Source organism: Capricornis sumatraensis, chromosome 6 (genome assembly GCF_032405125.1).
Source record: "Capricornis sumatraensis isolate serow.1 chromosome 6, serow.2, whole genome shotgun sequence".
In the NCBI taxonomy this organism is placed as follows: domain Eukaryota; kingdom Metazoa; phylum Chordata; class Mammalia; order Artiodactyla; family Bovidae; genus Capricornis; species Capricornis sumatraensis.
In genome coordinates, this window is record NC_091074.1 from 79,088,761 (window position 1) to 79,102,659 (window position 13,899).

The 13,899-nt window shown below is 48.5% G+C and overlaps 1 protein-coding gene across 1 annotated transcript in view; it reads right to left on the reverse strand.

The window, feature by feature from the left end:
• Window positions 1-6,829, reverse strand: part of BIN3 (bridging integrator 3) — a 50,686-nt gene extending 43,857 nt beyond the window's left edge. The window contains exon 1 of the mRNA XM_068974304.1: window positions 6,723-6,829. Within this exon, the coding sequence (XP_068830405.1) occupies window positions 6,723-6,730 (8 nt within the window). The 5' untranslated portion in view covers window positions 6,731-6,829. The remainder of the gene's footprint in view (window positions 1-6,722) is intronic.
• Between the last annotated feature and the right edge of the window lie 7,070 nt (window positions 6,830-13,899).

Consider the following 13,899-nt stretch of genomic DNA (forward strand, 5'->3'; position numbering starts at 1 on the left):
AGCTGTGAAATGGCATCTCATTTCTCACTGTTGGTTTAATCTCCCCTTGAATATTATTATTATTTTTTTTATGTGGACCTTTTTTTTTTTTTTAATGTGGATCATTTTTTAAAGTCTTTATTGAATTTGTTACAATATTGCTTCTGTTTTATGTTTTGGGTTTTTCGGCCCCAAGCCCTGTGGGATCTTAGCTCCCGGACCAGGGATTGAACCTGCACTCCCTGCATTGGAACTTGAAGTCTTAACCACTGGACCACCAGGGGAGTCCTTCTTTGATAACTAATACATGGAAAATCTTGGCTGAGGCTTTTGTCCACCTGGTTCTCTTTTCTATTAAGTGGTTGACAGTTTCCAAATCTACGGAATAAATTCTTATACAGAACCAACCAATGTTCTTTACAGCAGCCCCTTCTGTATTTCTTCTTATAACCTATGACAAAGAACCAAATAAACAAACAGCACTATCTTGACCAGGCTGAAGTCACAGGTAGAAGCTTCTAGTCTGAATATTCGTAATAAACTCTGGGTCTTGTGTAGAAGACCCATCACTCACTGATCATTTACACTACTGCATGTCATTCCACTGTAAACATCTATCAAAATCAGTCATGAAAGCAATGAAGTGGGTCTTTCTTTAAAAACCAAAATAGAACATAATAGAAAATATCTGAGTGCATCACACACACATCCAATGTGAAACTAATTTCAAGTGTGTGTGTGTTGACATCAAAGGCATTTCTAACTGCAAACTGTGGTCAAAAAATTTCAGAAGCCACTGTCCAAGTTGCCCTACCCACATCTCCATTCTTTCGCTTCTGAATTGTCCTGCAGACCACTGCCGAATTAACCTGACAAAAATCATTGCTTTTGCCCTGCCATTTCCCTGCTCAAAAACCTGCAATTTTCAAAAGCCTAGGCTTGATTTCAATTCCTCAGCATGGCACTGAAAGCGCTTACAGTAGGGCCCCAACCAGAGTGCCAGCTCCCATCCATGAAGCTTCTACCCGAATCACTATTTATTAAATACAAGCTGGCCTCCCGACTGCCTGCCCCCAACACTCTAGAAGCATTCCATCTCCATGCACTTTTCTCACACCACTTTTCCAACCTGTACACCCCGCTCTGTCGTTCCCCACTGCAATAGGATACGCTCACTAAGTCAGCGTTGAGTTACAGTCACATTCTCTGCTTGATGTCTTTCGTGATGATGCTACATGGACGTTTAGTGATCCGCTGTCATTCCTGTGAACCCCTGGCCCTTTTCATACACCAGATGAAGGCAAGGATAGATTCTTAAAGCCTTTGGAATGTCCCCCAATGTTTAGTGCTTGATATATGTTAAATCAACCAAGATTCATTGAGCTCTATCTATGTGCAACAAACTACACTGGGCTCTATTTAGTAGATCAGCCACCAGGCTAATGGTTTTGGGACAACAACTCTAATAGTTTAACTGCCAATCTGAAAGCTACCTCAATCCATTTACTTAGAGTAGAATAATCGAGTTGGCCAAAAGGTTTGCTCAGGTTTTTCCACAAGATGTTATAGGAAAACCTGAATGAACTTCTTGGCCAACCCAATATAAGAAAATGCCTTTGACTAAGAAGCTGTGGGACTCAAGATACTTGACTCTTTCAAACTGCTCCCAAATCAGGAAAAACTCCCTTTCCCTCTTGTTACAAATGGCCGAAAGTAGAGTTTTATACCTGTGCACAAAACAATGTTGAATACAGAATCCCGTGGGCTCCTCAATGGGCACTGCTATGCTCTTTATGGGCTTCCCAGGTGGCATTAGTGGTAAAAAATCCGCCTGCCAATGCAGGAGACATAGGAGATGAAGGATTGATCCCTGTGTCTGGAAGATCCTCTGCAGGAGGAAATAGCAACCTGTTCTAGTATTCTTGCCTGGAGAATCCCATGGACAGAGGAGCCTGGCAGGCTACAGTCCATGGGGCCGCAAAAAGTCAGACAAAACTGAGCATATGGCTCTTTGTAGAGGAGGAAGAAGCTTGGGGAGAGGCTGGCCTGTCCAAAGTCACAGAAGTGAGTGGTAAGGCTACCCCAGCAGGGAGGCCCCATAGTAGGAAGGAACCAAGATAGCCCAGAATACCTGAAGGTCTGCAGGACATGGGACTTCCTCTGTCACTTAATGTGTGAAGACCGGTCACTTCCTATAATTCACTACCAACCTGCTCATGTTAATCAGCTGACAAAGTCAGACACCTTCCTCTGGGATCCAGTCAACTTGGGGATGGTCTTCCCCTTTCCTAATGTTCCTGTTCAAGCGTGGGAATTCTCAGGCTTCAGTTCCAGCTCTGTGAGGTGAATGAATTCAGATAAGTTGCTGAAGGGAGATAATCAGACCTGAACTGCAAACCTCAAAGGGTAGACGCAGGGATGCTATCAGATAATGGATGGGAACATAATTTGCAACGTTGAAAGTACTGTAAGAATGTAAGATAGCAATGGTAGTGCCAGAGGGAAAAGAGCCTCCCCTGAGAAAATGTTTGCGATTGAATGGATGTCTCCCTCTGACCCAGCAGTTTACTGTCCTTCCTTTACATTCCATCCAATCCATTTGACAATTACTGATTAGGTATCCACTATGTGCCACACACCATGTGCACACACAGATGGAGAAGCCATAGATCCTGCTCTCGGGGACTTTACTGTGTGAGAGGCACATGTTTACGATATGTGGAGAGTGGGGGAGAACTGTATGAGAAGCGCTGTGGAGCTGGAGAATAAAGGAGTTAAGGGTGGGAGTGGGTAGGGAAGGCAAAGGAGAGGACAGACAGAGTAGACTGGGAAGCCACTTCTTCATGTTAATGACAGCATACTTAGACCCTTTTCAGTTCGTAGAGTAGCTTTTGCACATTTTTATCTTACATTTTTCCTGAGCGAAGGCAAGTCAGTATATGGGAATACAGTCCTCATTCACACATTTAGTCAACATTTACGGATTGCCGGGGACAGTGCTAAGGCTACTATGGTGGCCAAGAGACAACTGTTTTCAATAACTCATCATCTAGTGGGCTGACTGAAAAGCCAGCAATTCAAGTATAGATGCTAATGAGGGCCAGAGGAGGGGCACCCCACTCAGCTTGGCAGGGTGTGCAGGGGCCATTTAGGGAAGACCCTCAGAGGAGGTGAAACCTGCCCTGATTTTTTTTTACTTTTGGCTAGGCTGGGCATTTGTTGTTGCATCGGGGCTACCCTCTAGTTGGGCTGCACAGGCTTCTCATGTCGGTGCTTTCTCTTGTTGCAGAGCATGAATTCTAGGGTGCACAGGCTCAGTGGCTGTGGCACACGGGCTTAGTTCCCTTGAGGCATGTGGGATCTTCCTGGACCATGGATCAAATCCTTGTCCCCTGCATTGGCAGGCAGGACCACCAGGGAAGCCCTGCCCTGACTCAAAGGATGAGCGGATGCTGGCCTGGAGGATGGTGGGGCACAGGGAGGAAAGCATTTTGGGCAGAAGGGGCAGTGGGTAGAGAGGAGCAGGGGCGCAAGAGACCAGGAAAACTGTGGACGCAGGAGTGAAGGGGGATATCCAGATCCAGAAGGGCCTTATCAGACATGGCACGGAGTTAGGGCTTTATCCTGAAGATGATGGGGAGGGTACAGGGTGAGAACAAGGTGTAAAAAAAGATGTTCCCTGAGGAATACCAATGTTTAAGGGGGCAGAGAGAGGTAGAAAAGCCCAGAAGAATCACAAACACAAAAAATCAGATCTGCAGGGTTTCCATTCTTTTCACAGCAGATCTGGGTGACAAAGTGTCAGTTGAAAGTATACAATGGAGAAAACAAGACAGAGAAAGATCAAGTGCCTGACCAGGCCATACTGTGAATGAGGGAACCAGAGCCTGAACTCAGCACACCAACTCCTACCAAGTTTATTTGTGCTGATTTTAATTTCCTGTCTTCTGAGTCAAACTCCTGAGCCTCTAGGTACAGGCCGATTTCCTTCAGCAGTGCTCCTTTTTCCTTGTCGTTGAAGCCTAACATCATTGTCAAGGTGTGTGGTTCCAAGGAAGACAGATGAGTAAGATTAAAGCCACTATCCTTAAAACTACTTAATTCTTCCTCCACATCATAATAAAGACACACACACACCCAGGAAGAGAGGGAGTGATGGAGAAGGGGAGGGGAAAGAGAAGCACTTGGCTTAGGGCCAAGAGGTAGATCTGTGATCTGATATGTGAACATCAAATGCCTTCCTCAGAGCAGGGCCCACCACTTGGCCACCTTGCTGAAAGGCAGATCGGTGGATGGTGCAGGAAAGCAGCAAGGGCCCACTAAACAAACAGGCAGTGGGCGGGCCGCATGCACTGAGGAAGCAGAGAACAAAGGGCTCTCACTCTTCATGCAAAGTCCACAGTGTGCAAAGGGCACCAATATTGGACATTTCTCACTGTGACATTTTGAAAGCCCAGTCTAGCCCAGAACAATGGTTGCCCTCTGGGGACTAAGGGCTGCGTGCCCCTAGGCCTTATTCAATGATGGCTGGCATATCCTATGTGCTTGATGAACTTGACCTTGGGCATCAGCCTCCCATGACGGCTCTACGTCACTCTGGTCTCTTCCCCCACTGAGAATTCCAGTCGCAGATGAATGGATGGATTCATTCTGGGAGCAGGAAAACCACTCCAGGAGTGAATCAGAAGGATCCAGCCCTGGTCCTCTTGCCAGCCATTGAGCCAGGAACTGAGTGTGATTGTGTGCCCAGGCGCCGGTGCTGTTCCCCTCTCAGGGAGAGAGGGTCAGGGTCCACGCAAGAGATGACGTAGAAGCCCTCTAAGGAGGAAGAGAAAGGAACCTCAGCTTTGAGGGACAAAGCTACCCTTTTGGTTGTGACCCTCAGTCCAAGGAGGAGCCAAGACGGGTGTGTACTGGTAAATTAATTCTACTGGATAAAATCTCAGCTTTGGCTGGACAGTTACTTGTCAATTTCAATTCTCTCCAGCCTGAAAGGCTTTAGGAAATAGGCTACTAGTTTTTGCAGGAAAAAAAGGTTTCTGTGAGACAGGTGGAAACAGTGCATCTCAAATCACCTAGAGAATCCTTTGGCTTCAGTGGTCTCTGCTCTGCTCCTCCCCTGATTTGTGAAAAAAAGATCGATTCACTCTTAAGAATTGTAAATGCCAGTGTAAGCAATGTAAAGCACCTGTACTGTCTGTTTTTCACTTTGAGAAAATTAGGCAAGAGAACTCCAAAGATTCAAGATGCAGCAGGTAAGAAGACATCCATCTCACAAAGAAAGGGGACCCTGGTTGACCCTTTAAGGAAGCAATTCCTCTAGGAAGTGGAACTGAAGGATTGCCACTTTGCCCGTCACTGATTAGGTTATAACAAGATGGAAAAATCAGCTTTTTAAGGCTCCAGCCCCCTATCGGCCTCCCGGAGCAAAGGTGAAGGGAAAAGGAGCAGCTCCTGCTAGGGCTTGTTAGGGGATTGCTCCGGGCTGCCCTCTGCGTGCTGGCGCTGATTGTCTTACATTTGTCAATCTTCATCTAACAAGCAAGGGGTGTAGGTAGAAATGGCTTACTTTTACACTACAGAGCTGTCCTTTACACTGAATGACATCAGCTGCTTGTGGCCAGAACTTAGTTTCCACAGATGGCCAAATGTGAGCCTGCAAGAGCCTTCCTGAAGAATATTCTACCATCTTTGTTCATTCATAACTCGCTATCGTCGTGTACTTTTGGTAAAGAAACAGACTAGACTCTGAGAAGACAGTGGCGAAGATGATTACCTATACTAACAGAACCTGGATTCCAAAAGGATTGATTCATCCTGTACCTCTCTGGTGGGGGGGGGGAGGGAGCGGTGGGCGAGGGGAGGAGCAGTGCATTCAGACCTATTCAACACCTATTGTGTTGGTGGGGTTTGGAGTTGTGAATATGCAGGCCCTTGGGCCCAAGGGTAAGGTCCTTCAAGCAAATTGAGTTTTACAAAAGAAATCAACCATTGAACGATATCAAGTGTTTATCATCAGACAGGTTCATAGCAACGCACCGGCCAGCTCTTTAGTTGTGACTCTACTCTTGAGACTCCCTCCCTTCTCTTCTCTTGGCTTGATCCTTCCCATAACACTTACACTTACTTATGCTAACAGGGAAAGCAATGAGGGGGTAATGGCCCTGGAAACGATGAAAACTGGTCTGATACTGTACTGACAGGGTGCTGTGTAATTCTGGCATCTTCCAAAAAAAGAAGCACGGTTTGTCTCTTGAAGACTAAGTGGGGCAAAGGTTACTCTTCTGAAAGCAAGGGGTTTAGATTCGTGAACTGGGCTCAGATTGTCAGAGTGAGGGCCACCTGGCAGCGGTGGAGAGACGCTCACGAAGGAAGAAAAGGAGATATTTCTCAACGGATATCTAGAAAAGGAGGTTAACAGGAGAGTCCCTCCCTTCACGTTGTCGAGAGAAGACGGACGGGACCGGCTCCTTGGAACAAAGTCAGAAAACAAACGCCAAGATCCGACGCTAAAGGGATCCCACGCCTCACCTCCCGATGAGGCCTGCAGAGAGATGAAGCCTGCCGGCAAGCACCTGAGCAAGGCCCCTTGAACGACCCTAGATCCCGGGCCAGTCGGGCCCTGCTCTGGGGTGAAGGGTCCGCGAGCAGCAGGGACCAAGGGACACAACTCGGACGGACGCAGGGCAAAGCGCATTGCGGGCTGGGGGCTCCAGCTGTTCCCGCCGTCTGGCCTCACTCACCAACTCATGATCCCGAACCCTGCCCTGCCACCGGGGTCCTCAGCTGCAACTCAGCCCTGGGAGATCGCTTCCGGATTCAACCAGTCTCCAGGAAGTGACGTTGGCCCCGCCCCCTCTGCCCGGAAGAGGCGTTCGGGGGGGCGGGGGTGGGGGCGCTCGGCGCGTTAACCCTTCCGCTGCCGCTTGCTTCCGAGGTGTTGCCCTGGCCCGCGACCCTCAAGCGTTGGCTTAGGGGCTCCAGAGGACTCGGGCTGTGGCGGGGGCTTGAGGACCCCTGGGTGCGTTTTGTTCCTTAAACACTGGCTTGGTAAAATTATCTTCCACAGACTACACGTGTTGCTTAACCGCCGATTGCCTTAGTTTTTCAGTCTGTAAAGAGATTTCTCATCCAGGGACGGTAGCAGTAACTAATTGTCTGGGGATTGGGGTAGGGAGGGGGAGAGGAGGAGGATGAAGGAGGGAGTGTGATGGATGGAAACTTATATTCACTGTATGGACTTTTTTATCTTTTCAATTTTCTACTGGATACATAGTTACCTGTTACAAAGAAAGAAATAAATGGATCTTTCTGCTCCTCCAAGATGGCACAGGACTGTGAATAGAAATAGAATAGGTGCTTTTCAGGTTGGAATGTTCTGTGGATTTATTCAACAGAAGAAGAAGAGTAAGTGTTGTTCCCAGTCTTCCATCTGTGCTCCCCACTATAGAACCCAAATGATGTGAATGGTCCCATTCTTTCTACTCATTCAGCTAACAAATATTCACTGGGCTCCTACAGTGTGCCAGGCACTGCTCTAACTTCAAGAATACAACCATGGAAAAACAGTATAGTTCCCGTGTTTACGCTTTCCTAGAGCTACTTACCTGGCAGTTAGGCAGTTATAAGTGTTTGCCAGGCTCCTCTGTCCATGGAATTCTCCAAGCAAGAATACTGGGGTGGATAGCCATTCCCTTCTCCAGGGGAATCTTCCTGATCCAGGGATAAAACCTGGGTCTCCCACTTTGCAGGCAGATTCTTGACCATCTGAGCCACCAGGGAAGCCCCTGTAGGGAGAGGTAGTTAGGCAACTAAATAATAGTGTATAATGGGAAAGAACAAGGCATTGTGGCAGCCTGTAAGGGGCCCCCGTAAACTGCACTTGGGTTTTTAGTGAAGGCTTCTGGGAGAAGCCAATGTGTAAGCCACATCCTGACGGCAAATCAGGCTGGCTGGGTGAGACCGAAGGGAGGCTTGGTGAAGGTGCGGGCAGTGGGAACCTATCCTGGCTGAGAAGAGGACTGAGTTTCAGGCAAGCAACTCATTTGCCTTGGGTCTTCCAAAGTCAGATTCAGGGCCTTAGTTCCTGCTAAGTTACCTGGGGTCCTGGGCCAAGCTGGTCTCCTTACCCCACAGAAACTCCCTGCCTTAGAACAGAGAGCAGCATGCAGTGAGGCTACAGGTTACTGCTGGGGCCCCAAGGGCCTTCCCTCTAGGTATTCTTCTTCACATAGGCTTCAACGTTACTGGGGCTACTTGGAGAGTAGTTAAGCCTATAAACTAGAACAGCGGTCCCCAATCTTTTTGGCACCAGGGCCTGGTTTTGTGGAAGACAATTTTTCCATGATGATGGCTGGGGGTAGGGTGGGGCAGATGGTTCCAGTGGTAATGTGAGTGATGGGGAGTCGCACGTGAATCGTTGCTTGCTCCCTGCTGCTCACCTTCTGCTGAGTGGTCCATTAGTGGCCCCCCTAATGGGGGTTGGATACCCCTGAACTAGAGCAAGGAAATGTATGATTTTTTTAAAGACTTAATTTTTTTTAATTGGAGGATAATTGCTTTACAACATTGTGTTGTTTTCTGCTGTATATCATGAATCGTGCTAAGTGGTAAGTCACTTTAGTCGTGTCCGACTCTCTGTGACCCGATGGACCGTAGCCTGCCAGGTTCCTCTGCCCACAGGATTCTCCAGGTAAGAACTGGAGTGGGTTGCCATTCCCTTCTCCAGAAATATTCACAATTCAGGGGCCAAACCTGAGTCTCTTATGTCTCCTAAGTTGTGTTGGTTTCTGCCATACATCATTGTGAATCAGCTATAAGTATACATGTATCTTCTCCCTCTGGAGCCTCTCTCCCATCCACACCCCCCCCCCCCAGGAATGTTTGATTTATTCTGACCTCCCAGGGTAGGGAGGAGGGCTTGACCAGGGGAAGCAGGGGAGCTCATAAGATCATCCACAGGGAGTAGCCTCTCATTTTTATTTTCTGTTTCCATTCTTGAGGGTATATGACTCAACAGAGGTTTTCCAGTGAAGGGTGGGCCCCCAAGCACATCACACAGATTGGTTCCATCACCATGTTGCTCCTCAGGAGACAGGCCAAAGTGAGGAGCAGGACAGCATTGAAGAGCAGAGAGGAGGAAGAGAAGTCACCAAAGGGCAGTGAGGGCAGAGTGGACAAATGGAGGGACAGTCCTTGCTGCTTCGCCCAGGATGGATGGAGGGTGATGTGCTTATGAGCCTCCTGGAATTTCAGCACCTGTGGATGACTCCCCCACCTGCTTCCTCATTTCCCCAAACTCTGTCTGTCCTGGTTATTGCCCCACAGTGTTAAAGAACTTCCAAGTATTAGCCTAGGCAACCACCATATCCCAGGGGAAGTCTGTTTCAGGGCTGTGGGATGGAAACCACATCCTGCAGGGCAAGAATGATGAGTTCTGGATTAAGAATCTGGAGGAGTCCTGGGCTCTGGTTCTTTGACCCCAAGATGACCTCAGACAAGTCACAGCTCTTTTCTGGGCCTTGATTCCTTCTGTGAGATGAGTGGATGGATCTCATCACCAAAGTCACTAGTATTTTGAGGTTCCAAGTCAACTATTGACTCCAGAGGCCCCCAGGAAACAGAATAATAGGAGAGGCATATGAGATGGGGCTTAAGCAGGGAGAGGCAAGCCCAGAGAAGTGAGCAGGTCTGAGGAGTCATCAGTGTCTGGAAATGAAGCCAAACGCGCACCTTCTGGAATGAAAGGATTCAGCCTGAGGCCCCCCTGGGGCTGTACTGCTTACCTTTGACCCCAAAACTTTCATGTAGCCTGCACCTTTACTGGGAAAAGTGCTGGCCTCCCAGGAGTCTGTAAAGAGAGTGTCTGCTCTGAGCAGAGCTCCATCTGCCTACTGTGGCTCATTGGCTCAGCTTGAGGTGTGCTGGGCTGAGGGTGGATGCTGGTCTCAGGCAGGCATCCTGCTATCCCATGAACTCACGAGCTTCCCTCCATGAGCATGGCATACCATGTGGCATTAATCCATGGGGAACTGAGCACAAGGAAGGACAAACACCTCCCACTGTTGGGGGAAACTCAGCTGTAGGGGCTCCAGACCCAGGGCTGGGAGCTTGTCTTGCTCTTCTATAACCAGCCCGCTCCAGTATTCTTGCCTGGAGAATCCCATGGACAGGGGAGCCTGGCAGGCTACGGGCCATAAGGTCCCACAGAGTTGGACACAACGGAAGTGACTTAGCACACATGCATGCAACCAGCATGATACAGGTTGACCCTGGCCCTTCAGGGTGGGGGATGGACTAGAATATGAGCAAATTCAGTTTCTAGGTGGAAGCAGAGAGTGGACTGGTTTTGGGTAGAACTATCAATAGATGCTCCTGGTTTCAAGCCAGGTGGCTACTGCATTCTCCCCAGAAGCCTGAGTGTTCAGGTGGCAGGAACAAAGCAGAAGGAAAGCAGCTTAAGGGGTTTTCTGTGGCTCAGTGGTAAAGAATCCACTTGCAAATGCGGGAGATGCAGGTTTGCTCTCTGGGTCTGGAAGATTCCCCTGGAGGAGGAAATGGCAACCCATTCCAGGATTCTTGCCTGGAAAATCCCATGGACAGAGGAGCCTGGTGGGCTACAGTCTGTGGAGTCACCGAGTTGGTTGCGAATGAGCATGAGCACGAATGAAGCAGCAGCAGAACTAGCTTCGCCACCTGACTTCTCGTTGGAGTTTTTCACGCCGTAGTTGGTAAGCAGCTGCTCCCTGTTAACCCTCATCTCTGAGTTTGTCATATACACCCTCCCCCAGCTTCCCCACACAGAAGTCTAGGGAGTGCTGGAGTGCTGTGCTGAGGATTCTGGGGAATCTTCCTATTGGTGGGGAAATTCTTCCTATTGGTTGGCTAGCAATGTCTGCCATGGATGAGTAAGGGGAATATGATGGTATACATTCCACTTTATTATGTTGTTGTTATTATTTTTATGAGTTAATTGAGCAATCATGATATGCCAGGCACTATTCTAAGCAGTTCCCATTTAATCTTAAAAAAAAAAATTATTTACTTTATTTTTGACTGTGCTGGGTCTTTGTTGTTGCTTGGGCTTTTCTCTAGTTTTGGAGAGTGGGGGCTACTCTTCATTGTAAAGCCTGGGCTCTAGGGAACTCAGGCTTCAGCAGTCATGGTTCCTGGGTTCCAGAACACAGACTTGGTAGTTGTGGTACATGGGCTTAGTTGCTCTAAGACACATGGAATCTTCCCGGATCAGGGATCAAACCTGTGTCTCGTGCATTGGCAGGCAGATTCTTTACTATTGAGCCACCAGGGAAGCACCCCCCTCCCCTTACCCATTTAATCTTCACAACAACCCTACGAGGGAGGTACTGTTGTTATTGTCCACCTGAAGTACAGTCAGTAAGTAGTGAAATGGAGATTCTAACATGGGCAACCTGACCTATGGCTGGGTTGGGGTGAAAGGAGGGGCAGTACATGACCAGGCACCTAACTAACAAGAAGCTGACATTCAGCCTCAGCCTCAGCCTGAGAGCTTTTATATGCTTCCTCCACTTTGGGGTGACCAGAAGGTGGCAGCACCTGGTAGGGTGAGAGGAAAGGGCAGATCCCAACTTGGCATGGGAGTCCTTTAGGGATCAGACAGCCCAGATATAGAGGAAAGCAAGAACAAATGAGGGTGTGGAGGAAGTCTAGCCAAGGGTCCAGGGGAGGAGAGACTGAGCCTCAGACCCACACTGGAGCTGCTACGGCCAATGCTTTAGTTCCATCTGCAGCATGAGTCTCTCAGCTTGCATTTCATGGTGCCTGCTGTGGGCTTTTTTTTTTTTTTTTTCTCCTCCACTCTGGGAGAATGACTAACTTTAAAGACTAAAAAAAAAAAGTGTTTTGATTACACTGCCTTTTTACCAACTGGGAGCATTAGTCACCGTGGATTGCTGCAGATAACGGGGAAGGCAAGCAGCATCCCCCTCCTCCCCCTCCTGCTCCCTGATTAGCTCACAGAAGCCAGGGAGGAGATGCGAGTGAGAGAGAGAGAGCACACCAGGAGGGAAAACAATCCCCCCTGGACAACATATGCCCCAGGCATCAGTCCAAGGGATGCTAAGTCAAGCCTGGGCAGCCCCCAGTGGCTTACCCCACAGTATCAGGAACCCACTGGAAAGAGAACTGGTGGGAGGGGTACTGAGCCCATGGTTCCCCTCAGTCCATGTTAGCTTTGGGTGACCTGTTCCTCCAGATGGGTCCACCAAGATCAAGTCAAAGGAAGTTCCTGAAGATGCGGCTCCCGGGATGGAGCACTGGCTGTCAAGGATGAGGGAGAGCATGGTGGAGTTGTGACGGCTGTGATGTGGGGCTGGTACCCAGGCTATGGTGGGGCTAAGGACTGCCTTGGTCTGGGGTCCTCAGGGCTCGGACTGGTCTTGCAAAGTTCCTGCAGGTGGTGATGGTACCCGCTTTCCAAGCCCTACTCTTCAGTATGCTCCCTTTCTCTCCATTCCCAAGGGGGAGGTATCTAGTACTTTGGCCTCACCCTTCTACCCAAGTGGCCTTCTTGGTACCTGCTGTGGTACTGGTGGAGCAGGAAAGCTAAGGCATTCTCCCAGTCTGGCCTGTTTGCCAGGGTGCCAGAGATGGGAGCTCTGTGCCTGGTTGGAGATGGGAAGTAGCGAGGGATGGCGCTCCGCTGCGTCGAGGACAGGCTGGCCCTGTGCATCCTGCTCTCTGGGCCCAGTGCTGCAGCCCGTTCCCCATGGTGTTGCACCACCTGGGGAGGAAGTCAGTTCTCTGAGTGGGCCTAGGAGCCCACTTGTGGATGTCTGTGTGAAGAATTCCAAGAATCAGGGAGAATTAGCATTGGACTCTAACAGTAAAGAAAAAAGCAACAGATTTACTTCTCCGTCTCTCAGGATCAAGGCACTTCATCTTGATTTTGCTGATTCTCTTTTAAAATAAAACATTTATGAATAAACAACCAGGTCCTACTATATAGCACAGGTGGCTATATTCAATATCTTGTGATAAACCATAATGGAAAAGCATGTTAAAAAAAAGAATGTATATATGTGTATGACTGAGTCACTTTGCTGTATGGCAGAGATTGGCACAACATGGTAAATCGACTATACTTCAATAAAAAATTAAGCAAAAAAAAAGAAATCCACAGGTGTCTGGTGTCCACTGATCTCAAGAAGCATATATATATATATATATATATATATATATATATATATATATACACACACATATATATACACACATGTATGTATATATATATATATATACATGTGTATATATGTGCCACCTTAGAGCAAATGGGACTGAAAGAGGAAGAAGGCCAGGTTTTCTTACTCTCTGCCCCCAGGGGCATCACTGAAACTGGGGGTGCTTGGGTGCTGTAGTCACTGTGTGGTTTGCCCCATCAGCCCTGGCCTGTCTCTTCAGGCTTTGCTCTTCTGAGTGTCTTAGCACTGGCCTCTAAGTGTTCCCCAGCCCCATTCTCTGGCCTTCTGAAGTTCCCCATAATAACAACTGCCACTGGCACTTATTGATACTGGGTTAAGCATTTGGCATGCATTAGATAGCGTCTTTTTCACAGTAACTTGTTAAGGCAGCTCCTCTGATTATCTCCTTTTCATCAGTGGGGAAACCAAAGCTGAACTGATGCCCCAAGGTCAAAGTGCCGGCCAAATGAGAACAAAAGGTTGTTTCAGCCCCTTGTGTAAAAGTAGCAGGAGGGCAGGGAGCCGGCATTTATGGGGGACTCAGTCTCACATGTCCCCTTAGGCTCCTCCCTGAAGGAGGACGATGAGGCTTGAAAGGCTTGATCACAGGAAAGTCCTGCTGAAGGTCACAAGGAAGTCCTAGCTGCGAAGCATGTTCTCCAGACATGGCATCGTCCAGGGGTCAGCTTACAGCCTGGGGAGG